Genomic DNA, 26,316 nt, shown 5'->3' on the forward strand with positions numbered 1-26,316 from the left:
TCAGTAGATTTAGTGTCCAAATTCTATTGTTTTTAACTGAAAAAGAAAGTTTGGTAAATGAGCTTGCTCAAGATTGGCTCGTTTAACTCAAGCTCGGCTATACTCAACACAAGAAACAAGCCAAGCTTCAACACCCTCTAGTCGGCTCGTTCAGCATGTTTAACAGCCCTAACCTCCAAAGTCCAAACCCACTTTCAAATGCAGTTATCTAGATTATCTTTGGTAGTAGCACGCACTAAATCATGCCAAAACAAAGCTTAGATAGTAGTTAATTAACCCATTGCGGGTTAACCCATTGTTTAGGCAAGCAATGACTCAATCATGTGTTTCCCCAACTTCAACTTGACACCTAACCTTTCATCCCCTTATCTACCTTAAAAAACTGAAAAACGAATTCAATTTTCCAAAAGTGAACGTACTTTATGTTCTTTTATTTGTTTTATTTAGTTTACTGACCTAGTGGTATTTTGGTTACACGTTGAACCTCTAGAAAAATCGAATAGCTTTTGGAGGACGTCTTTGATTCCCAGTTAACATTTATCCTACCAATTGATAGTCAGCTTGCCCGTTAACAGGTCTAAAAGTATTTTGGTTGCACAGGGATAAATATGGCGAAATAGGAATATTCATGAGTAAAAGCATTTCCATTGTCACACACAGGAGAGAGAGAGAGAGAGAGGTTACAATGAATCAAATCTTTGAATATTGAACTGTGTATGTCTGTCATTGGTACTTTTGTACCAACATTTACAAATTTACAATGACATCAGCAAGCTTATTACAATTTAAAAGAATTATCGAAAACAAATGGATCAAGGGATCAGAATACTTTCAAAAGGGAGCAGAAGGATCAGCTCAAAGTGGGCTTAATAATAAATCAGTGGTGAATAGTGTCTAATTGCCCAATTTCCAGCAGTTTGATGCTTACCAAACGTGCAGGGAGGCATATACATGGCAATTAGCAGGTATCTAATTCATGAACTTCCGGCAGTTGGGCGATCTACAGAGACAAGGGACTTTACACTCATCACTATCTATATCAAATTGGTAATCATACCTGTTCATCAGAGCAAACATAGAAATAAGAATGAGATCAATGAGAAGAAAACTGTCAAACATCACAGAAATGGCAATCACTGCTAGGACAACAAAATCCAAAAGTTAAGAAGGCTCAACAAAAGCAAAGAGAAATTCATGTCAAATTTAAAAGGTCCAGTAAACTGAAATAATCAACAAATGAGATGTTTCAAAGGGGAGTGGAGGTCACTTAGGAAAGACGCTTGCCAATTAGAGTTTGAGGCTTTGAGCATCCATGGGAAAAGGAAAAACAAAGAATTGTGTGTTTTCATGTGTGCTGCACGTGCATGTTCACTTGTGTGTATCTCTGACCACCTTGCCAAGTCGTTGGCTTAAAAGCAGAAGAGAATCATTTTCTCCTCAGTAACACAAACATGTAGATGCACGTATGCACAGAGATCTGCACTGCAAGAAATTGGTTCCCAAATTAAGATTGCAGAGTCAAGTAGCCTCTAAAGCCATTATCAAATCCTAGTCAAAAATGATAAAATATGCCTTTTGGCTACAGAAGCAGTATGCCTGCATCAAAACATATTGCATACTCCTAGTATTGCTATCAATCCTATGTCACATGGACACATGCAAGAATGGGACACAATCCAGATATGGTTGTTTACAACATGGCAGTTCTCAAAATTACACATGGGGACACTGTTAAAGAGACCTATTAGAGGAGATTTCTTACTTTCTTTAATATGTACATAGGCATTTTTGTCTTTTACCCATTGTATAAGATTGCAAATAACTATTGCTAGTTAGGGGTATTTTCGTCATGGGCAACTGTATCCTTATAAGGTCATAGGAGACCCAATAAGGTGTATAAAAAAGAAACCCTAATACACTTTCGTGCTTGCCACCATTCCATCTCCTTTCTCATCTCACATATATCCCCCACCACACACCTTATTTGCATACACCCACACCACCATTAACCTTTCTTTCCATCTATTGTCAAAAATGTAGATCTATAGATGTAAGAGACACGGCCGCACAGATTTGTGTATAAAATAAATTTCTTAACCTAAAATAATAAAACATGAATATCATTTCAAGTGCAAACTCTTGAACAATTTCAAATCATTATAATTTAAAACATCAAATAATAAACCTAACTTGAAATTGAGATGTAATGTAATTGCCAACAAACTTTCAAATAAAAAAACACTAGTTAAAAGAATCAGTAATCAAGACCATAAAAAGAAATAGATAAACTTAGCGACGCAATGATTACTGGCGCAATTCTAGTTTCACATATCCATGAAGTCTCTTGGCGTGTCTCAGTGTCGTCATGTCAACATGGGATACACCTGTGAAGGTGTCCATTTTTAGTGTGAACCACGTGCAGCAACCATTGCATACTACAATTCTGATTTGAATGGCAAAATCACCAGTATCTATCAAAAATACTCGTAAGCTCTAGGTCTCTACCAAACAACGTCTATCTGCAGCTCTGCTGCATGTCTTTTTTGCAGGTGCACATGTGGGTGTGTTAGGTTAAGGTACACATCCAACCAGGACCAACTATGGATGTAAACAGGTCCAACTGGGTTGAATCTAGACATTACTGAATCCAGCCTTATCAGATCTAGCCTGATCGGATTCAAATTAAAAGTCAGATGAGGAAAAGGTAATATCAACTCCAAGTCCGGTTAGTTAATCGATGTCTTATATGCAATCAGGTCAGATAATGTCTCTGACTTAAATTCAGTCCAGACTCGGAATCTGATTCAGATGCAAATCTGCATACTTAATCTAAATCCGATTATCAAACGGATCCTGTTTGCTTTACAGAATCTGACTAATCGGATTTGGATTTGGTTGGATATCTGATGACATCCCCAGGTCCAACCAACACTTGCACCAGAAGTGATCCATTCCATATAGAAAATGAGACTGGTACAGATAAGGACCAATCCTTTTGCAGCATTCATCACGAAATTGAAAATGGCATTAGTTTGGTTTTAGGCTGTAACTCTTTGAAGTTTGAATCAACACACACACACACACAGAAAGAGAGAGAGAGAGAGAGAGAGAGTACGTTAATTCATCTCCAGCAGGAACATCAGTCTTAGCAATAAGAACGATTCGGCACTCCACGCCACGAACAGTCATGATTCTTGCATAACAGTTTGGCATGCACTGTCAAAGGAGGCAAAGGAGTGTCCATAAGTCTCCACATCCATTAGTCATTTGAAGGAGATGCAGCACACACAATAATACAAAGTGTCATGAGGAACACCCAGATTTGCATAGTGTTAATCTTGGGATCATGAATTCATGTTCAGTAAAGATTGCAGCCAGTAAGAAAATACACAAATTTGTGTTAGCAATGCAAAGTACTAACGCTACAAATGAAAAAAAATAACAAAAAAGACTTGTTACTTACAGAATGATTGATTAGCCGAGCTATGTTCCCTTTCTCTGTGGCATCAATCACTACCTCCTCGCTAATTTTAAACAGCTGTACAAGTGTAAAAATAGATTAATAAAGAAGAGAACAGAAAAGAGCAAAATGGATTATTTCAGTGGAGATTAGTCTATGAATGACTCAAAAGATAAAGACAATTCCACATATACACATCCATCTGTTAAAATGATGATGATGATAATGACGTAACTTTTGGACACAAGAAAGTTTCTGATCTAACAAAAGGATAGTCTTCTCCCTTTGCCTACAGAAAAAAACTCTCAGAGATCTTCTAATTTCCCTGTTTATCTCAGGAAAATATATCATGCTGCCTTTTTGCTTGTATCTACAGAAAGCAGACTATCTTGGTGATCTACAGTTTCCATTTATTTGCTCATCATTTAAGAAATCAATGATAGACTTTAAGGACCCAACAAATCAATAAAGAACCATCATGACCAGGATTAACCCATTCTTTTCAAGTTTCTCCTATCTGAATGACACTAAGGGCACGTTTGGAAGTGAGAAGAAATCTCATAGGAAAAGAAAATTTTTCCTATGAGAAACTCTCATAAGAGAACTTTTCTTTATGAAAAATATTCTCCTTCTTGCGTGACATGAGAAAATTATGTTGGACAAATGTTAAAAGATTGTTTTAGATTAGGGTGAGAGGCTGCCATCAAAACTGAAATTTTTTTATAGGAGAAAATTTTCTCCATCTCCTGAGATGGAGAAATTTTTCCCATCGAAAGCAGGGCAAAATAGAAAAAAATTCTTTTAAAAAATTTTCTAATGTTTGGAACAAATGGAAAAAGTGGACAATTTTTCTTTCCCACTTGCATTTTTCCTCTCATTTTCTTGCTTCCAAACATGTCTTAGGCCAAGATACACAAGGTCGTAACACTTTAAGCTACATCAGAATAAAAGCTGCATCAACTACACAAGTACACATCTAGATTTCTATTGGATACACTCAAATTATTTATGCTGTTTAAAAAATTAGCATTTCTTCAGAAAAATCTACCACGTCTCTTGCAGTAGCAGCACTTATATTTCATGAGGGACCAAGTATGTCTCCCTAAATAAGAAAAAATAAGACAACTGAAGAAGGTTTCTAGAAAGCAATGGGTGAAATATGGAAGAAAGAGAGAGAGAGAGAGATGGCAATTCAAAATCTAAAACTTGAGCAAAGCAATGGCAGATAAGAATTACTTACATAGCAGCCCTTTCCTTCTGCTTGATAGCGTGCCTCACGCAGGTCAGCAACACTGCGTCTAACCTGCTCACCTCGATATTCTAGGACCTGGCGATACCATGTAACTCATTATCAAGAAATCACGGACATCTTAATCATCACAACCAAAAGAAAAACTTTAGTACTCCAGAAGATATTTATAGCACACTTCCAGGACAATAAGAAACAAATATGGCACAGCTTATTTTCTTTAGCAAATACTGAAAGTAGAAAAGATACAAACTGCCCAATTCCAAGCAAGTGGCAAAAGAAAGTATTGCAGAAAAGAATCTTCCTCAATATTATTTAGTACAAGGAGTTAATAACAAAATAAACTCTGAAAAATAAGAACAAAGTACCATCTCTCCTTCTTTAATATTTCTTCGTGCAAACAGGCCCCAACCATGTATTCCAGACCTTCCAAAGCATACCCTCTTTTTCTCAGTTAACTAGACATAAAAAGCAAACAAAAAGGTTTAGAATAGGATAAAACAGCAAACCAATCAATTAGGGAGGCAGTGATTCACCTGTAAATAGGAAAGGCGCTCTTCGAAAGTTGCAAAATATATAGGGTCCTTTTCTTCCTGTCCAAGAAGGTTGACATAATATCTTTATGTGTGGTTGGAATAAAAAACAAATTTTTTAAAAATAAAATTTTAGCACAAATAGCAATAACTAAAACAAAAAAATTTACCGTAAATGCATTGAGGCCTTGAATTACATCAATTGAGTGACGATGAGAACCCATTACCCGGTGAGCTATAGGATGCCTGACTAGTCCCTTCAGAACATATAAATGATTAAAGAGTGTGAGTTCGGAAGTAACGTTAAAAGCAAAATGAGATAAAATTCTTTCCCATAATAAAGATACCATGGACTATAAGAAAAGTGCTAATTCTGGGATTTTTCTATGTATCGACTATCAAATTCTGTAAAGGGCTTCCCATTTTTCAACAATATGACTCATCATTAGCAAAAGTACCTTGGTTCAAATAATTTAAATGGATTATCATTTCATCAACACTTAGAGAACTTTTCAGAATTCAGACAACTAAATCTTCTCTAAAACTTGACAAGAATACCAGTTCAATCATTTAGAAGCCAAAGATAAAAATGCAGCTATCAGACATCAATTAAAAGTTAATGTTTAAGAGTAATTTAGTGTAAGTTGTCACGCTAAACAACCCCTCAAATAAGTGTTCATGAAATTAAATGTTTAACAGAAATATTGTTGTAAACATACCCAATTTATAGGTTTTTCAAATTCCTGGCATTTTGCAGTAGATGATGAAACAGATTGTTGAGTTTGTGAATCTGGTATTGGAGAAACTTCCATGTCTAAGGATTCTGCCCTTGAAACAGTACGTTTCTCCTTCCCCTGGGTCCCTTTCATTGTGAACAGTCCTTGGGGTGTCTTTATTACCAAAGCAGTATCTGGGTTTGGATCCCTGCATAAGTGATCATAAGAGAAGGTTCTTCGGAAAATGCAAATAATACACTAACTGTCAAATAAATATTACCTATGTGAAGCACAGTATGAAATCATTTTCGTAGTCTGCCTGCCATTCCTCACCAAGCAATGTAACTGCAGTTCCAAAGGATGGTCAATTATGAGTTAGTGAGCTTCTGATAACAATGCTAAAAATGAGTCATGAAAGAGCAACACCTAGATTCAAAGGCCTCTTAGTATTCAAAAACCAATTAATTCCTTGTCCTTGTAATCCAAGTATATAGATAAACTACTCTAAGTGGGTTTAAATACTTATGAGAGAAAAAATATTTTTGAATAATGGTTAGATGCACAATTTAAAATCTCCTTAAACAGATTATTTATCAAGTCAAGAAAAAGAATACTAACCTTGTACAACACTATACGTTTTTTTCAGAATAGAAATATTTTAAACATCACTATATTTTATCCTATAATCATTGGTCAATATTTTATGAAAATGTTGTGATATTTTCAATAAATAAATATATTTAATTAAAATGTCATAAAAGCACACATATTTATCACTAGGATTGTCTTGGAAGAAATAGACATCAAACAAACATGAAATACATAAGACAGCATTCACTTGTTTTTCAAATTTACAGAATTGATAGGCAGGATGTCCTCATAAAGGCAATTAAGCAAGGATTAGCATACATTCTAACCAATAGTATTCATCAAAGGCAGGCAGAAAGCTAAGTCTAATAAAGCTGCACCATGTGTGTTTAATATCATTCCATTTTACAGCTAGAAGATATTTTTAAGATAAACTAACCTCCATCCGGTACCCTGCTCTTGATGCACACATTGCATGATATGGTGTTAAGCACTTACAACAGTGTGTGCAAGAACCATGCATCTGCTTACAGATCACACAAACCTAGCAAAACAAACAAAAGAAAATCATTATTTTACTCAAAAAAGATGACTGTGCATCCTTTACTTTCTCAATGAAGCTTCAACAGTGAAGTGGTTAATTAATAAGAACATCCAAGCAGATACAAATATTCAACCTGAAGAAAGGACTTCATTGGGATTTTCAATATTCCAACTGCAGGCTCCATCGCCTCATCACTCGAGAAGGAAACTTCAGGAGCAAACCAAGCACATGTAACATGGACCCACAGTGGCTTGATATCTGAAGGTTTCAGGGCACCACCTATACAGACAGGAGAAGAACTAGATCATCATACATCGAACATTCTCCATGGTAGCCTTAGCTGCCTTCTGAAGATTTTTTCAACAGACAAATCTGTACTAGATTCAGGAATAACATATTTGAATTGCACATAATTTTGGGGTAATCTGTAGTAGTTATCTTTTTATTGAAACAAAGCTGCAAAGAAGCTTTCAAATCTTGCAAGTAACAAAATTAACAAATGATCATCACATAAAGATAAAACCATGCCTTTGACAGGACAGAGGCAACACTCCCGCTTGATATCAGGAGTTTCACATGCCCTACAAACCCAAGCAGTAAAATCCTGTACATTTCTTGCTCCATAACATTCTTGATGAACAGCTATTTGGCATCTGAAATGAAAGAAAATGCAGAATTTGTAACATAAACTTATTTGGCAAGATGAAAAAGACAGCAGCATTCTATCTGTGCAATCAAGTAACATTTATGACTACAGATCCTGAAAAAACAAATAAGTACCTGATGCAAATAATAATTTTATTGTAATCCCAATCTTCAATCCACCGACATATTGCACACCGTTCAGTTGTCCAATTAACATAAACTGGATCATATTTGTCTGTGATAACAAAAACATAATATTGAGCAATTCATAAAGTCTACAAAAACATCTACAAGGAGATACACTAATTGAGACATTTATTGAATTGAACAGTTTGAAGAAGGCACCATATAAATTACTTTCCAAGTACGTCATTAGATCTTTCTTCCGTAGACGTATAGAACTGCCACTTTCTGGATTTAAATAAAAAAGACCACGGGGATCATAAGCTGAAATCTGATCAATCTGCAAAAGTTTGACGAACATATCCTAATTGTAAGATACAGACAAATCTACAAAAGTTTGACAAACATATTCAGATCAATTTACAAAAGTTTGATTGACATATCTTACAATGCTGCTAATTTTAAGGTGCGGACAAGCCTTGTATTTATACAAACATGAGAAAAAGAAGAAAATCCTAAGCTTCCAGGATACAAGCTCTAGATCTCCCATTCCAACTGGTATTGGCAAAGGAACAAAAGAAAAGAACACAAAGAAGAGAATAGCTAGCTGAAAATAAACAATATGCATTTCTTATTTGCAAATTAACAAATTTTGAACAAGCAGTGTCTAGAGAAGCTTTAAATTTCTGTATGAAGTGTGGATCGTGGTTAATGGAAAGGTAAGTGGATTATTTCTAGTCGGAATACAATAATGTTGGGTAAGCACTTGACATCTCAGGCAAAATTGCAAATGAAGTGGAGTCCATGAAAAAGAGGTTGCCCGTGCATGAGCAAACACTTGGTAACAGTGGCAGTGACTTCTCCAGCCACTTGGCATCACTAGCAAACTATACCAGCAGCAGAAGGAGGGTTACTAACAGCAGAAGCAATCGGACCAACAATCTCCAAAATGCCACAATAAAGAAGCTTAAATAATGGCAGATAGCATCAAAGAGCAACTCCAAAGAAGACATTTTGCAATGAAATTTGACAGTTTACTGCAGTAAAAACATTTTTTGCCATCAAAAAGAAAATCATGCAAATACTATGTTATTAATTATCTCCATAATTTTTAAACCATTTCTTCCAACCATAAATAAAAACAGCATGAACAATGCACATAAAATGCTAAGATCTGGGATCCTCATCCTTAGTACCTAAAACACAATTCTGTGTCTAGGGAGTAGGGACAAAGACCCAAGATAGGAGCTAAAGGCTACAGACCATAGGCACCTAGACTCAACCTGAGGCAAAGCACTCAAGAATGCACTATGCATAAGTTCCATTAGCCAGCCGAGCATTAAGCTTTCACATCCTAAGTTTTTTTAGTGAAGGAAGCTGTTGTATCTTGAAACAGTGTTAATGCCTAACAACTCACCTTAGAGTAATGGTTGGTTTCTAAAGACACGTTACTCAGCTAGACTAACAGGTAATGCTTGAAAGAAACAGTGCCCACATCATCCTCAAGGTTAAAATGTTCCCATCCAAAAGAATTCAATGGTGTACAAATCAGTTATCCACAAATAAAAATTCAAGTATGATTGGACTCAGAACATGCATGCTAGGTCAAACAAGACATAAGAGACCTAGACAGCCAGTTAAATTAGGCCTTAGTACACCACGGAAGAAGTTAATATTCCAAACAAATAATAGCATCCATTCACACATATTGGTTTTCCTATTTATACCGCCAACTGCTTAAAGAAATCAGTGGTGATTTTGGCAATAGCAATTCTAGGTAGGACAAAAGAGGACAGTAGAAACAACTAGCACGAAAAATGTATCATGTATTTACTGTAACGGTGATGATAAAAAACCAGAATGATGAGATTCCAACTAGCATGCCATAAAATGCTGAGAGCATACAATAATCATTTTTCATCAAGCATCTGCCAAGCAATGAAATAATGCTTATATACAAATAAGAGATTTCAAGTTAAATCTTTTCAAGCAATCACTGCAAAAGAATCTTTACATAATAAGTGCATAAATAATACAAATTAGAAATAGCTACTTTTACTACGAACCCAGAAGCAGAGTGGCACCATTGAACCTTTGACTTTAACACTAGCCTTCCAATTTTTCTTTTTTGAACCTGCATGTCGTTCCCAATCACTCAATGTCCGCTTCTTGTTCCCGCACAAACCACATCCACACACAACTCTGTCACAGACACCAAAATTTTTAAAAAAATGCATAATAAAATCTTCCAGAAAGCTCAAATGAGAAATTAGACAAAATTTATATGGAAGTACCTACTGCAAATGGTTCAAGTTTCAGCATCAGCACAAATACTACTATAATCTATCAAGAACTTTATCCATATGTTTATATGCTTGCTACTATCAAACGTTCACATACTTTATTCAAAGCCAATCATGCAACCCATTGACCATGTGGAATAGTTATGCCGGTATACAGTGGGATGAGTTTTGTAGTGAACACAGGTGTGTGTTTCAGCTATTTTTGTGCATGAAGATATTTTAAGTTCAATCGATTGACATTCTCTCTCCCGCACTCGATCTTAGCCCCTACACTTAAGTGGGATATCTTTTTTTTACATCAAATCAGTGAAACTTCACCAAAAAGAATTAATAGATGTATTATAGATTTGACCAACAAACGTTTGAAAGCAACTAACAATGATGCAACTAGGACTGAAGCAGTGTCACCATTGAACCAAAACCTTGATCCATATCTGCATAATGTTATTATGCAAACCTACACATCTCATTTTCAGGTCGGATTAATTTGTAAGTGCCCACACACTATAAAGTATGCAAGAATAGTTGCCTTATGGTTATCACTATCTAAAAAGTGTACAGTTTACCTTCTTTCGCCTTCTTTCATTACAATTGCTGCGTGCTAATCATATAAATGTCATTCTTATGTTGCCCTGCAGTTTTTAGATTAGGATTTCTTGTTTATTCTTTGGAGTTATTTTAATCTTTTTTTTTTCATAAAGTTCCAAACATTTTTATGCAAGTGATATGTCCGTTTGTCATATAAACTAGAATAGATTCTCATCTTCACAACAATGAACATAAGTCCATATAGTATCGGTCCTAGGGATAGGAGAAGGGCTATGTGATAAAAAGCATTAGGCATCACCTAAAAACCTAAATAAATTTACGATTTTATAAACAAAAACCTAAAATTATGAAAAATCTGAAATTTTTAGAAGCATCCTAAATAATGATTATACTTTTTAAACATTATAAGCAAAAAATTTAATAATTCAATATTTTCTTTTTAGTTACCCAACTTAGGTGAGCAATTTAATGCTGAGATTTTTGGACTTCTCAGGCGACCTCTGGCAGATATAAATTTTTTGTTTAAAACCTGTTTCCATTGTTTTGCCTCCCTAAGCATTTAAGCATATAAAGACTACTATACACTTGCTTACGTGTTATTTTTAATGAAGAAGTGGCATGAACAAGCTTGAAAGGAATTATTTGAGCTTAGGAAGTATTAAGCCCTATTATTGATGGCAGTAATTCCAAAAATGTTTATATGACCTTTTTGAGAGGCAAAAACATTTATAAGATCTACTTATGGCATCTTGAATCTCACAGCAGGCTACTTTTGAGCTATGTCACACGGATTCTTTTAACAGGGCACCGCACCCAGGTGGGTGTGACACTTGTACACAGCTTCCTTTGTGTTAGGTGAAGTCAACTGAGGTCCATTTCTATCCAAAAGTGGATTCAGTTAACCCTAATCAAGTCCATTTTTATCTATATCATAAATATAAATACATAAATGCACACACATACACGTAGTGTTAACTTAAACCTGTTAAAAATTTTATATATATATATATATATATATATATATATATATATATATATACCCTCCCCGCACCCCCCACACACAAGTTTTTTTAAAGTGCCGCATCCACACCGGTACCCGCACCTATGTGACGTAGCTTTTGAGGATTCGGGGTTCCCTACTTAAAGTACTTGGGTATTAACCATTCTTTTTTTACTGTTCCTTCAGTTTTTGGGATCATTTAGTTTGACTTTCGGCACTTTGAGACTGAGCTATGAAACTTTAGCACAAACATGAACAGTTTAGAGATCCATAAAATGGATGGAACAAGTTAATTTCCAGGCTTCATCCACCCATAAACATTGTAGTCAAGAAGTGGCCATATGGAAGAGACAAGTGAAACACATACGCTTTATGCTAATTATCCAACACAATGGCAAGTGAATATGGATCATGATATGCCATGCAGCCATTGTTATTGGGATGTGTTGAATAAAAGGTAGCAATAAATCTTGCCAAATATTAAGATAGTAAACAAGCTTTCTATAATTTTTAACCCGGAGGTATCAAGAAGCAACCAGGAAAATGTGCAAACTAGAGTACTACTAGATGCAAGAACCATGAAGGAAACATTTCTATTACTGTCCAAAGGATTTTTAGGTGGTATGGATATGGTAAGCTCCTTCCAGATCCAATTACATCAGTAATTTAGTTTTACCATAAGTGGTTCTCAAACTTAATCCGATACAAACTTTTTTTAAGAATTTGATGAAGATTTACCATAAGTGGTTCTCAAACTTAATCGGATACAAACTTCTTTTAAGAATTTGATGAAGATAAACGAGGGTTATCAAGTTCCAACCCACTGTGAACTATTCCACAGCTTGGATATCAACAAGATAAAATAGTTAATTCTTTTTAAAGGAAAAAAAGATGAGCGTGATCTGTCCTTTTTAAATGTAAATGTAAAACTTGAAACCTGTCACATGGGTACAGGTATGGGTACGACAGCAATTTCAAACATATGAGGATAACGGGACACAGCTGTATGTATGTATATGTATATATATATATATATATGTGTGTGTGTGTGTGTGTGTGTGTGTGTGTGTGTGTGTGTGTGTGTGAGAGAGAGAGAGAGAGAGAGAAAGAGAGTTTGGGTTTGCATCTATAATAAGGTCTATATAAAAAAATTTAAAAAAAGGTCTGTAAGGGAGGTGACTGTAATTTTTTGAAAAAAAGGAGCAGGGGAAGGTCCATATCAGAAATTAAAGAAAAATTTTGTAAGGGAAGGGGGTGACTAACTTTTAAAAATAAGGGGGAGGAGGAATGAAATTCTAATTTTAATAAAAACATAGGGCATGAAATCTCTCTCTCTCTCTCTCTCTCTCTCTCTCTCTCTCTCTCTCTCTCTCTCTCTCTCTCTCTCTCTCTCTCTCTCTCTCTCTCGTGCTCTTCCTCTTCCTCTTGCATATTCTTCTTCCTTCTCCTCGTGTTTCTTTTTTTTTCTTCCTCCTCCTCTTCCTCTTTCTTTTTTTCTTCCTCCTCCTCCTTTTTCTTCTTCCTCCCTGCCTTTCACCGAGGTCAAAAAAAAATGGTTGGGTCGAGGTTGGACCCAATCCAGACCAGCACTTACCCGTGCTACATCCGGTACCAGTACCCTTGTCGGGCCATGTCAACACAGGTATGGCTGCCTAGTAGCCGTGTCTATGTGACATAGCTTGGAACCCCAATGTAACAACAATATTTAATTGTTGTCATGGAATATTGCTGATAATTTCAAAATACTGTGATATTTGTGAGAAAATGGCATGAGCTGATATTAAATAAAAATATCATGATATTTTCAAAATTATCGGTTATAACAAAAGCATAAATATCACGATAATATCATACAACACAACAACAACAACAACAACAACAACGCCTTCATCCCAAACTAATTGGGGTCGGCAATATGAACCAAAAAGAAAATCATTTTGGGTCCTCCACATGAATCCTTCTTCTCCAATCATTTCTATCCAATGTCATGTCCTCGGTGAGGTTCAAAACCTTCATATCCTTTCTTATCATCTCCATCCAAGTCTTCTTAGGCCTACCCCGACCTCTTTTAGCTAATATATTTTCCCATTTCTCCATCCTTCTAACCGGAACATCATTAGGCCTTCGTCGAATATGCCCAAACCATCGTAAACGATTCTCACTCATCTTATTTTCAATAGGTGCAACGCCTATCTTCTTACGTATTTCCTCGTTCCGAATCTTATATTTTAGTGTCTTTCCACACATCCATCGAAGCATACGCATCTCAGTTACACTCATTTTTTGAAAATGATGTCTCTTGGCAGCCCAACATTCCGTACCATATAGTAATGTGGGTCTAATTGTCGTCCTATAAAACTTTCCCTTCAACCGCAATGGCATTCTACGATCGCACAACACTCCCGTTGCACTTTTCCATTTCATCCACCCAACCTTAATCCTATGATTTACATCTCCATCAATTTCTCCATTCTTTTGAACGATAGATCCCAAATATTTGAAACAGTCATCCACCGCTATTTCTTGCTCACCAAGCTTCACTACACTCTCATCACTACTTCATTGCTTACTAAACCGACATTCCATATATTCTGTCTTACTCTTACTCAATGTAAAACCTCTTGCTTCCAAAGTCTGTCTCCATAATTATAACTTAGCATTAACCCCAGCTCTAGACTCATCAATTAAAACAATATCATCAGCAAACAACATACACCACAGCACATTTTTTTGAATTGATCTCGTAGGTTCATCTAACACTATAGCAAAAAGGAAAGGGCTTAAAGCAGATCCTTGATGTAACCCAACCATTATAGGAAAATTGTTTATCACCCCTCCACAAGTGCGGACATTGGTTACTACTCCTTCGTACATATCTTTAATTATACTAATGTACTTGAGAGAGATACCTTTCTTCATCATTGTCCACCAGAGAACATCCCTAGGTACTCTATCGTATGCCTTCTCCAAATCAATAAAAACCATATGCAAATCTTTGTTCCCCTCTCTATATCTCTCAATAAGTTGTCTAAGAAGATATATAGCTTCCATAGTTGATCTTTCAGGCATAAAACCAAATTGATTCTCTAATATCATGGCAACCTTCCTCAACCTATACTCAATCACCCTCTCCCAAAGTTTAATAGTATGACTCATGAGTTTTATACCACGATAATATCATAACATTAATAAATATTATTTTATATATTTCACGCATATTTTTATTTTTTGTTTATCTTATTAAAAAAGTTTAACCGTTTCTTTATGTTTCATTAAAAATACCATTAAAACTTATGTCTCTTGTTTGTTTGTTTTAACACAACAAAGATTTTTATGAGATTTCCCAAGAAAATCCACTTAGAAAAAACTCTTGAGAAAACCCTCATCAAGAAATTGCTGAGAACAATATGGGTTAAACCCAAACAATCAACATCACAAATCTAGCTCCCTTACCAATTTAGAAGATCAGCTTTATGCATATCTTGGACAATTTTGTAAATTGGAATAAAAGAACTTTGAAACATACCCTGATCCTCTTTGTCTGGCATACATATTGATCATGTGAATAGTATTCACCAAGAAGCAAAGGTATCCTGTCCTCCATAGCCACATTGGGATTTACCTTGACTGGAATATCTATTATTTGTCTGCTTAGGGCTTTAGTAATGACAATGAGTAAAGTTTATGAGTTTATACATAATAAAATGGGATAACAGGCAGATAATATGAGCTCTTGCCTCTACTCGGATCTTTTAAGCCATTACAGTACTATAATAGGTTCATCAAAGTTTTTTTTGCTAGTGCAAAGCACGTAATATATTTGCACTGATACCACTAAAAAGGTTGGATATCTCAAATCATATCTTCTTCAAACAGGACGTAATAGTAACCAAAAGCATACAAACTAGAAGACGAGATTGAATGCAATTTGATGCAATCTTCTTCAAAAGCAATTAAGATTGCAGACATGGCAATGAATATAATAATAATTGTAGCAGCACTGGATATAGAAACTAGAAAGAAATCCAACCAAATGAGAAACCATAGAAACACCAGAGACCAGATGCATCTAGCAATTTTTCAGACAAGAAAACATACAGATGAAGCCTCGTAAAGTATATCCCTTCCACCCCTGAGCACACAACGTTGAGCTGATCAGGAACCAAATAATGCTGTGACGTATTATGTGACCTGTCCCAAGATTCATATGACGATCATAATAAGATTATTTGAAAAAATGTTGCCTGCCAACAATACAGTCATGATGAACTCCAGTAGTTAAAAGAAAAAAGAAGACCTCAATTCTTGCTCCCATTGTTTTGATATTTTAGGAATAGGATTCAATTTTTCCTTGCACTCTGGGCAGAAATAATCAGCATTCTTTAAGTCCTTCAACAGAAAAAAAAAATCACACCATCATCAGCAAGAGCTTCTCTACTTTTGAAACAGCTAGGAGTATAGGAAATGCATCGACAAGCATAAACAGAAAAAAGCAATCAAAGATTAGACCTTGAAACAATTGCTGCTAAGTTTTTCACACTCAGCATGTACCCAAACCTTACACCCGTCACATTGTACCTATCAATAGAAGGGACATCAGCAGCCACGTAACAGCTCTTACATAAAATCAAGAACAACGAATTTATGTCTGAATTCCATTTAAAACGCTAACTTTTTATCTTACCCAACTCCCACCATCTGAATGATGCCAAATCTTTTTGCAGATGCCACAGTATTGTTTAGACTTTAGCAACTGTACAACAATGACAAAGAGAAATTAGACATTAACCAGTAGCATGCATACAGTTTATAAGTAACCAATGCATTCCCAAGAGAAATCCTCAATGCTTGAAATTTCTACCTTGTCACAATGTTTACATAACAGCTGGCCAGAAGAGTTGCTTTTCGTCTTCTTTGTGTTTTTATATGGAAGGCTCACACCACAGCTATTACAAAATGATCCCGGTTCTTCAACTGGCAACAAATCCTTCATGGAAAGCAAAACTTGCAATTCTAAAACTTGGGTACATTCAAAAAGTAGCCTCAGATTAAGAGGGATGTGCAACCAAAAAAACCAAGGCATATCATAACATCGTTGTTTGAGAATATACACACACATGAGAGAGAGAGAGAGAGATTAGCTGGAATGGAAAGCAAGAACATGTTGCAATTTGCAAGTTGTAATTGATGGTGCATGAAACTATGGCCAACAATGATGAGTTGACGGTTTATTTTATGGCCAGAAGGTTCAATGAATTGTGGCTGAAAGAAGATGACCAATCAATTTCCAAGGAAGAACAGTTGGCAAAGGGTGATAGTACAAAGGGAAACAATGATGCACTATATGAAAGAGACAATATTAATGTTAGAAGGGAAAGGCAAGAACACAAAAATAAGAAAAAGTATTAAGCAGCTTGTGAAGCAGTCTTCATGGGTGGCCGCCGATCCATAGCATGAGTTTAGCAATAAAGTGAAATACTGAACAACCGATGGAAGGCAGTAATAGTAGTCAGAAAGGGGATGTTGCATCTCCACTGCATAAAGCATTGCAGAAGCAAGTACTAGAATGGATATGTGGAAAAAGTTTGGTGAACCCTGAGAAAGAAGCCTGGAACAAGTGAAAAGTGGTGCCGACATTGAGACAAGAAAACAGCTTGGGTGGCAAAAGGTTGGGAAAGCTTAGGACATGTTTGGAAGCGAGAAAGATGTAGGAAACGTAATGCAAAATGGAAAATCTGTACGGATTTTCTGACCCTTCCAAACGAGAGACTTTTTCACTGAGAGAGTTTTTCTAAAAAGTACATTTTTTGATAGGAAACATTCCTCCATGTGAGGGGTGGAGGAATGTCTCATACCAAAAGAAAATTTATTTTTACACTCCTAACCACCCATCTCACCACCACCCACTATCTCACCATCACCACCACCACCACCCATCACCATCACCCTCCTCCTCCTCTCTCTCATTTGATTACATTTTCCCACACTGTTTTTCTCATGCTACACAAACAAGCGAAAAACTTCCCTTTGAAAAAACTTCTCATATCAAAAACTCTCATAGGCAAAACTTTCTTTCCTATGAGAGTTTTTCTCTCTTCCAAAGGTGCCCTAACAGAAATGAGGAGACCAACATACGGGTACATGAGTGTAGGTTGGTCTTTGGAGAAATAACACACAATTGACAAAAGACTACCAAAAACGTTTCACATCTGTGAGGAGCAATCAGTGAAGACTAGCATCTTCAAACAGAAAAATGAGATAAGATACCGAATTGGACATGCCCATCAGCATCCATACACCACTAATGCATTAAACACCCCAAAACCGGCTATGTTCATTCAATTGGTAGAAATCATGCTTATTATTAAACCCATAAAGGGGAACGACAATCTGAGCATCTAAAGAAAGATGTTTGAAACCAAAACTATTCACAAAATTCGGTCCCTACCACACCTCATAGTTCATCATACTCCATGTCGATGTCGTGGGCCCCACCACCATCAATCAGACCAAATAAACAAACAGAAAGGAGGAACAGTGTAGAGAACTTGCCTGATCATGCGAGTTGCTTTCCTGATCTTGGTTCGAGTCAGTAGCTTCCTGGATTCCTCTAGGTACAGAATTGGCAGAACGGTATTCCTGCTGCCCGTCCTCACTCACGCCGTTACTCTGTGGGTCGAAAAAACCATACTCTGCCAAGGATGCCTCCTCTATGGACAACCTAAAATCACAAGGCTTGCACTTGAATAACTGCGTCTGGCCTTGAAATCTACAAGAAAAATAAGTAGAATTAAACAACATCTCTCGGAACACATAATAGATCGATACATGAGAGTCCGAATAGATAGCTCACCACCCACCAACACTTTTAGTGGAAAATGAATTGGCGCCCACAGAATTTTAACCACAGAGATTAAAATAAAATTACCTGTCTAAACAGTCCATAAAAGGAAAAACCATCCCTTGTTTAACCCATGCATAATCCTGCCAATAAGAAAACCAGGAAAATTTAAAACCTATATAAAACGCGTCCATAAAGACTCAAATAACAAAACCGAGGTACTGAAAGACAGTTGGTTTGTACCCGCTCTCTGTCTTTCCCCGAGTACCCAAAGAACATTACACACAGAGCTCCGGGGACGCACGAATTCAGAACACTCTGCGGGGCCTGTAACATCGGGTCGATCACGATTGCAGGCCAAGCCGGAAACTTTGACGATTTCGCCCAAACAACATCCCCGAGAGCAAAATCCTCCAACCTGTAAACACACTGCCCGTTCTTTACCTTAGCAAGGGAGAAGTTCCCGACCTCGGCCGTCTCCATTGACCTCTCCTCCGCCAATCTATTGAAAAAGCCCATCCCGCTTTGTGAAAGGGGCTCGTATATCCTAGTAAGTTTCTCAATTTTGCTCTTGCTGCTGCTCTTCTTCTGCTTGGAAGCCATCCCATCCTTTTCAGATGTAAAAGAGCTAACAGAGCTAGAGTTCTTCTCATACGTGAGTTTTGGAACTTCGGGAACGCGTTCTTCTGTCAAGTCGAACGATTCCTGGAAATTATACCCGTTTTTCTTCTCCTTCATCACACTCTGAACGTTAAATTTTGTGTCTTTCACAGTGGTTTTCTTCCAAGGGTCAAGTATCGAATCCCTAAACCGAGAAGGTAAGACTGGAACCCGGCTGCTCGACCTCTTTGTTACCGGAACCTGCCCTGCCTCTCCAGAGAGATCCCCATTACCCATCCCCCGTGGATTCCTCACGGACTCCGGCTCGCCAGAACAACACGAGACCTCGGTGCAAAGAGAAGAGATATCCTCCGGATCCTCGCCTCGCCGAGTCCCAGCGTGCGCAGGAGAATAGGCATCGCCATTCTCCAAAATCAAGCCAGCCGCAGCGACGCCTCCCAGGAGATCGAGGCGAGGGAAATTCCCCTTCCGTTTCTTCATGCTCGCGGAGAATTCACTGTAGAAATCCTCGTTGCTGTTGCAACGCTTCAGACCGCCCATTCTAGGGCTGATCCCCCCCTGCATCAACAGCCAATCACCGGAAACAAGAACCAAGAAGCGCTAACCCTAAAACCCCTCAACCGAAGCCCAAACACCGGACGCGAATCTTGATCTCATCCTCCTCCGGATCCCCTCGTCTTTCCTTACCTTCCCCTCCTCGCTCCTCGCAATAGGAAATCCCTCGCGGGGAAACCGTCCGGCCACCGGAAAACTAACCCTCAGAGGAATCCGACACGCAAGCAGCATTCGGTTGGCAGGAAAACCAATGGGGATCCGCAATTCCCCGGAAAAACCCGCCGGAGAACGCCGAGACCAGAAGTTTCCGGGAAGCAAAACCCTGCGGCCTGAATTCTCCCGGAAACCCTCCCGGAGGAGCGAATTCCGACGCGTTCGGATTGGTAATTCAGGCGTTTGAAGAGAGAGAGAGAGAGAGTTGGCGATCTGATAGAGTTTTCCTCCAACTGCCTCTGTTGTGGGTATTTTTATAAAAGAAAGAATATTTTTCTCCCTTCTTTTTGGCTCCAACCCTCCCGCTCGAGTGGGACTCTCAATTTTTCCCCCGAGAAAAGAAAATTACGGGACAACCCCTCTTTCCGTCGCCATATGACCAGATTGGCGTTTCACGAAATTTGTCGCGTGACGACGGGCGAGCCACCGCTCGCTGCCGGTTTTGGAAGATCCCTTCCGGCCATAATCGGAGCTGGGTCTGCCGGTCGGTTTCTAACTCCGGATCAGACAACAATCGCTCCGGTCTTGGCTCTACTTAGCCTTTTTCTTTTCTTGGTCGCCGAGCTCCTGAATCCATAGCATCAAATTTTGTTTAGGAGTGAAGAAATGGTACTGGTGGTAATGATAATATAAATATATTTGAGATATATGATGCGACCCCTATCCGAGCTTACAAGAAAATCGACTTCTACCCAACTACTATTCCGCAGGAAACAACTAGAATTTGCAATAAATTAACTATATTAATGAAAAAAAAAAGAAACCATTCTCAAATCCCAACTCAACTATCTATGGCTCTTACCACTCTCATTTGTAAATAGAGGATAATATTACAATCTTAGATGACTTAAAGTCATCTATTTGAATAAGCACCTAACTGGGAAAGTAAATCTTAATCCTACTAAATTGTTAAAATGAGATAGGGATCCATTATTTAGATTCAATATCCATTACAAATGACCAAATATAAAAAAAAAAAAACTCAAACTAAAAAAGTGGGTCTCAAGTGATCTAATGAACCCTACAAACCCATATATGTGTTGTTTCACTCGTATATTAGCATAGAACTAATGATTTTTTTTTTATGAAGAGAAACCCTTGCCAAAGTAAGGAAAAACCCAAGTGGAGTCCCCACAACCACCCGGCTTAAGTGGCTCACCTTTGAAAGGTGCGGATACACCTGTGTGGCAGTGGGGATTGATCCAGTGCTTTCATCTTAGCACCCTCGTAACCAGAGCCGTACCTGTGTTTTATGGGGCCTGAGGCGGAGGGAAAAAATGGGCCCCCTATTAATAGTAGGAGTTCGGGGGCAGCGCCTTCAAATTTTTTTTAAAGAATCAAAATAACAATAAAATTTGCATTCACATTAAACAAATATAATATTTCAAATATTTATATTATATTAAATAAAAATGTATAAAATATTTATATAAACTACCTAAACAATACTCGTCTGATTGTTTTAGAGGCAAAAATAGTTATCAAATCAGTTTAATAAAGTTGTTCAACATTAATTAACAGAGATTAACTAATACAAATATTTATATTATTTTTATATTTAACTAGCAATAACATCAATTAACAGAAATTAACTAACAATAATTAATAGTAATTAATTAACAAAAATTAACTGCTAAAAAAAATTAGAAATTAGAAATTACAGTGAAACAAGAAAGTCAAGAGAATAAGACACAACCTGAGTTCAAATAATGATAAGATTTATACTTTTACTAAACAAATATGATATTCTAAATATTTATATTATATCAAATAACAATGTCTAAAATATTTATATCAACTACTTAAACACTACTCGTCTAGCTGTTTTATATGCAAAAATATTTATCAAATCAGTATAATCAAGTTGTTCAACCATTTCTTTCTCAATTGACAATATAGCCAATCCATTCAATCTGTCCTGAGACATAATTGATCCAATATAATTCTTGATTAACTTCAATTTTGAGAAACTTCTTTCCGATGATGCAACGGTAACTAGTATTGTTAGCGAAATCTTATAAGCAATATAAGCATTTGAGAATAAACCATTCAGTTTCGCCAAATAATGTAGTACATCAATTGTCGTTCTTTCAGTGGTTAAATAACACATCAGGGTCATCAACTCTGTAGATAAATCATAACCATCAATATTTGAACGTCCATCATGACTTAAAAATTTATCAAGCTTCTCACAATACTTCTTTAAGCTATTTAAGGGATCGGCTTCAGTCTTCAACTTCTCTAAGTTTAACAAAAATCCAAGTCTCTTCATATTGTTTAAATTGTTCAAACCGGAGTTGAAGGAAAGATCGAGCTTGATCAATTATAAACAGAAAATATTATACTCTAAAAGATTCTTCACTTGATAGTATTACATCGTCACTGTCACTTTCATCAAATTGTTTCTTTCTTCGGGTTATGCATTTTTCTCGAAATTTAGGTTCAAACCTCATGTAACTTGCTAGTTTCTTAGCTTCATCCATGACACTGGAAAATGGGAAACTCCGGGAGCGAATGCGAAACTCCCCACAATGGTCAAAGAGGGAGATTTCATGCACAAATCCTCTGAATATGGAAAAAACAAACTAATATTTGGTTTCAGCACCAACCCATTTGGTTTCTCAGAAGATCAAATGGAGACTCTTTTCAATTCCACCACAGATGGGAACCACCCTTATGGCAACACGGTAGCACCATGATCATACACAGCACATTCCAAAGAGTAAAATGGTAAATTTTTATTGACAATTTCCCTTAAATTTATAAGAACTGTAAGACATGAAGAAAAAGTGCATGGTGGTGGCAAAATTAACCAGAAGAATTGCCTTTTCAAGAAAAAAAGAATAAAAAAAAAGACCAGTAGCAAGTAAAAAGCCATGTAAGCACGCAAATGGGCACAGACCAATAGAACCTAATGGTGGAAAATTGACTAAAAGAACACGAGAAATCAAGAAAGATGGTGAGGGTAGGGAAAAAATAAATGGAGAAATGAGAGTGGTCAGTGGTGCAAACTCCTCAAAGGACAAAGGAAGTTCTAAAACAAGAGAACATTAGAAAAGAAACACAGCATGTAAGGAAGGTCTAATTTGAGAAACAATATGCCCAACACACAGGAGCCAGAAACCATCAAGAGAAGAAAGATAAAAATTTGGTCCAATAAAATATCAAGGAGACGTGATGCTAGAGATTGTAGGTGAAAAAGAAAATGAAGAACAAATTACTTTGAAGCAATGTGGTAAAAATTGTCATAAAAATGACAAGATTTATGATCATATCTTATGATACCGTAACATATAGATCATTGCATTGCATCTATACATATCATACAACACAGTGTGTCGTACACTATCGCCAAAAAAAAGTAGGTTCTTTTAATATCTGGACATTTAGCTCGGATCCATTATAGGGACTAGTAAATTGGAAAAAGAATTGATTCCTAAAAGAATTGATTGTTCCTTTTCTAAACAAATGGGGGGAGCTCGGGCCTTAAAAATGGGCCCCTAAAATTTTTTTTGGGCCCAGGGGCCCTGAGGCCTAAGCCTCATTGGCCTCTTTACAGGTCCGGCTCTGCTCGTAACCATCAGGCTGGGCACACGAATGTAGGACAAATAATTTAAGCATCTGGTTTGCAAGTAATAACTTTACAGATAAAAATGTATTGATTTCAGCTATGAAACAATTAAATTTTTAATCGTATTACTTTCAGATGTAAAGCAATAATTTATTTTTTTTAAATATGCCAGCTCGAGCTTAGCTCGTTTAGCTCACGCTCATGAGCACCAACTCTGCCCAGCTCTATGCAACAATGAACCAAGTTGAATATTTTAAACTCGTTTGGTTCTTTTGCCAGTCCTACTTAAGAGTTTAGATTGTTAGGGATGTCAACACATCAGATTTGAGTCAGCTATTTATGACAAAATTTGAATCCATTTAGTCATGTTAAGTGAAGATGGTAGACTAGTAATCAGATTTTAAGTAAATAGAAAGATTTACATGTGAACGGATCCAAAGTCATTTACATGTAAAACTCATTCAATAAGATCAAATCTGTAATGCCGCCCAGGTGGGCGTAACCCAGAGAGGAGAGGGCAGTTACCGTCTCTGTAAGACCCGCAATTTTTCAGAAAATATCTGAATAAAATTCATGAGGCATTTACCGCTAAAAATGACATTTTTCTCAGAATGCGAAACGAATCAATTCCTGCGAGCCAGTTACACTTAGGATATTCGTCGAATCGCGAATATATGCTCAAACACTCTGGAAGCCATAACTTCCTATCTGAACAAAATCAAAGGATTCCTGCGAGCCAACTTTCTTAGTGGCATCAATACGAAGATAATGGCCTACTCAGAATTTTTCGGAAAAAAATGCCGAAAACTCAACTTTTTGCGGGACCCGCAAAAATATTGGTGGGACCCACAGAAATATTCCTCAAAAAATATTCTAGAATATTCTAGAATATTCCAGAACCTTCCAGGGAATATTCCATGGAATATTCCTTCTGGATAAGATCAAACGGTCAGATGGATAAGATCAAACAGTCAGATGGATAAGATCAAGCTGGATTTCTGAAAAAGGCCAAGGGTATTTTGGTCATTGGGGTTGCTTAGGGGCTAAGCAACCTCACCTATAAAAGGAGGAGACCCCCCTTTGAAAAAATCGTCAACCCCTCCTCTCCTTTGCCTTTTCTCTCTCCTGAAACCTCCCCCAGTAGGTCTGAGCCTACTTGGCTTGGTCTGAGCCTGCCTGACCTGGTCCTAACCCACCTGACCTAGGTCTGAACACACCTGACCTAGCTCAAACCCAGTTGACTTGACTTGAACCTAGTTGGGTTGGAAGTCAAAGTCAAAGTCCCTTTTGGTCCAACTTTTGGTTTGGATTTCTGAACCCAGACTTAGCCTACTTGAGTTGAGTTCGAACCTGTTGAACCCAGTTGACTTGGACCGAACCCAGTTTGGTTCAAACCACTTAGGTTAAGCAGCTTGACCTGCTTTACCTCTTTCTCAACTAGGTCGACTTCATCTGACCTAGTGTGACCTCTTGACGGAAGGATCGAAGCTTGTTCAAAGCGTTGGATCATTCGGGAGACGTTTCTTCCGCAAATTGAAGTAAGTTCGCTTCATTAAACCATCTCTCTCAAGTATTTGATTGTTTGTATATAGCATATACTTTCTGAAGTAGTATCTTGCTTTAGTTCTTGGTTGAGCCCTCTAGGACACTTCGGTGTTCACGCGCTCGCCTCGTAACTATCGTCGGATATATATGTTCGAATACGCAGTATATGTGTTCTTCAAAATAGTATCTCACCCTAGTTCTTGGTTGAGCCCTCTAGGACACTTCGGTGTTCACTCGCTCGCCTCGTAACTATCGTTGGATACAGATCTAGGCGTATATCTGCTGATTCTGCCGACGCGTCTTATATCACACAGGCTATGTAATTTACCTTTGTCGTCGCGTCGTATGATGCCAAGGCTCCCTGCTTTCTGTACTTCCGATTAAAGCACTTCCGATTATGCATTTACTTACGCCGTCGCGTCGAACGATGCCAAGGCTCCTGCTTTCTGCAATGTATTTACTTACGCCGTCGCGTCGAACGATGCCAAGGCTCCTGTTTTGTTATATATGTAGAATATTTCGTTCAGTTACACACCCTGAACAATAGTATATGCATTTCCTTTACGCCGCCGTTGTATAAAGCACAGGCTTCTGCTTATATTACATATATGGCGCGTAAGTGAGCGTTCAAATGGAGATCAACTCCAAAATCGCCCATGCGATTCCCTTACCGCTCCTCGTACAAGATTCTGCTTGACGAATGAAGCCCCTATTGGAAAGGCTTCGCCTTTTGGCAAAATGCTCTTTACGTAAAGACTAAATCAATTACGTATGGCCTGGCTATGGCCCAAGGTTCCTGCAACCTTGATGGATGCAAAGTACGCACAACGGTGCGCATCCATTTCCCGAGTTAAGCGTAGCGATTTCCCACCAAAGAGGGGAGATGCCGCTGAAATGGATAAAAGAAACGCACGCTTTCTCCGTAAAAGAGAGGAAGTGCTGCTGAAATTCCTGAAGGAGCTAAGAATGACTCAGAAAGAACGTAGCAGAAGTGCTACCCAGTTATGAAACGCCTTCTACGATGTAGAAAGGTTCGTCGCACCACTGCCGGTAGAGCAGAGAAGGTGTTGACAGAATGGTTGGCAGAAGAGCTGCCAAAACCAGTTAAGTGGCACAATGATGTCCTTTGTTGGAACGATGTCAGAATGACTCATCTCCCTAACACCTGCAAGGGCATCATACTTGTAAGAGCCGTTGTGCCAAAGTAGTGGTAGCGCCTTGACAAGGTCCTGAGCTCGTTGCGTAAAAATACGCCGAGTA

The 26,316-nt window shown here is 37.6% G+C and overlaps 1 protein-coding gene across 3 annotated transcripts; it reads right to left on the reverse strand.

Annotated features, from left to right (window-relative positions):
• Positions 1 to 680: 680 nt before the first annotated feature.
• On the reverse strand, positions 681 to 20,158 carry LOC149820196 (histone-lysine N-methyltransferase ATX4-like). Of its 3 annotated transcripts, none has more exons than XM_089982664.1 (23): positions 18,795 to 20,158; positions 18,639 to 18,694; positions 18,263 to 18,479; positions 16,572 to 16,697; positions 16,395 to 16,463; positions 16,220 to 16,288; positions 16,008 to 16,090; positions 15,809 to 15,901; positions 9,925 to 10,060; positions 8,081 to 8,198; positions 7,871 to 7,970; positions 7,619 to 7,743; positions 7,224 to 7,369; positions 6,986 to 7,090; positions 6,239 to 6,303; positions 5,962 to 6,166; positions 5,413 to 5,499; positions 5,246 to 5,302; positions 5,078 to 5,167; positions 4,701 to 4,787; positions 3,464 to 3,538; positions 3,116 to 3,216; positions 681 to 1,057 (listed from the first exon to the last, which is right to left on the reverse strand). In XM_089982664.1, exons 1-23 carry the CDS (start codon positions 19,734 to 19,736, stop codon positions 970 to 972), a joined length of 3,240 nt encoding a protein of 1,079 aa, XP_089838790.1. In that variant the 5' UTR covers positions 19,737 to 20,158; the 3' UTR covers positions 681 to 969. The 3 variants fall into 3 exon arrangements, with proteins under 3 accessions (XP_089838790.1, XP_089838791.1, XP_089838789.1); XM_089982665.1 differs by having other exon boundaries at positions 8,093 to 8,198; positions 16,008 to 16,099; XM_089982663.1 differs by having other exon boundaries at positions 16,008 to 16,099.
• Positions 20,159 to 26,316: the final 6,158 nt, after the last annotated feature.

This window comes from Nuphar pumila, chromosome 12 (genome assembly GCF_984573655.1).
Source record: "Nuphar pumila chromosome 12, dmNupPumi1.hap1.1, whole genome shotgun sequence".
Classification (NCBI taxonomy): domain Eukaryota; kingdom Viridiplantae; phylum Streptophyta; class Magnoliopsida; order Nymphaeales; family Nymphaeaceae; genus Nuphar; species Nuphar pumila.

Coding starts and splice junctions, on each gene's coding strand:
- LOC149820196 (XM_089982663.1), bottom strand. CDS start 19,736: ATGCAGGGGGGGATCAGCCCTAGAATGGGCGGTCTGAAGCGTTGCAAC. Junction 4,788..5,077: donor ATATTAAAGAAGGAGAGATG/GTACTTTGTTCT, acceptor TGGTATCGCCAG/GTCCTAGAATATCGAGGTGA. Junction 3,539..4,700: donor CAGAAGGAAAGGGCTGCTAT/GTAAGTAATTCT, acceptor ACACTTGTACAG/CTGTTTAAAATTAGCGAGGA.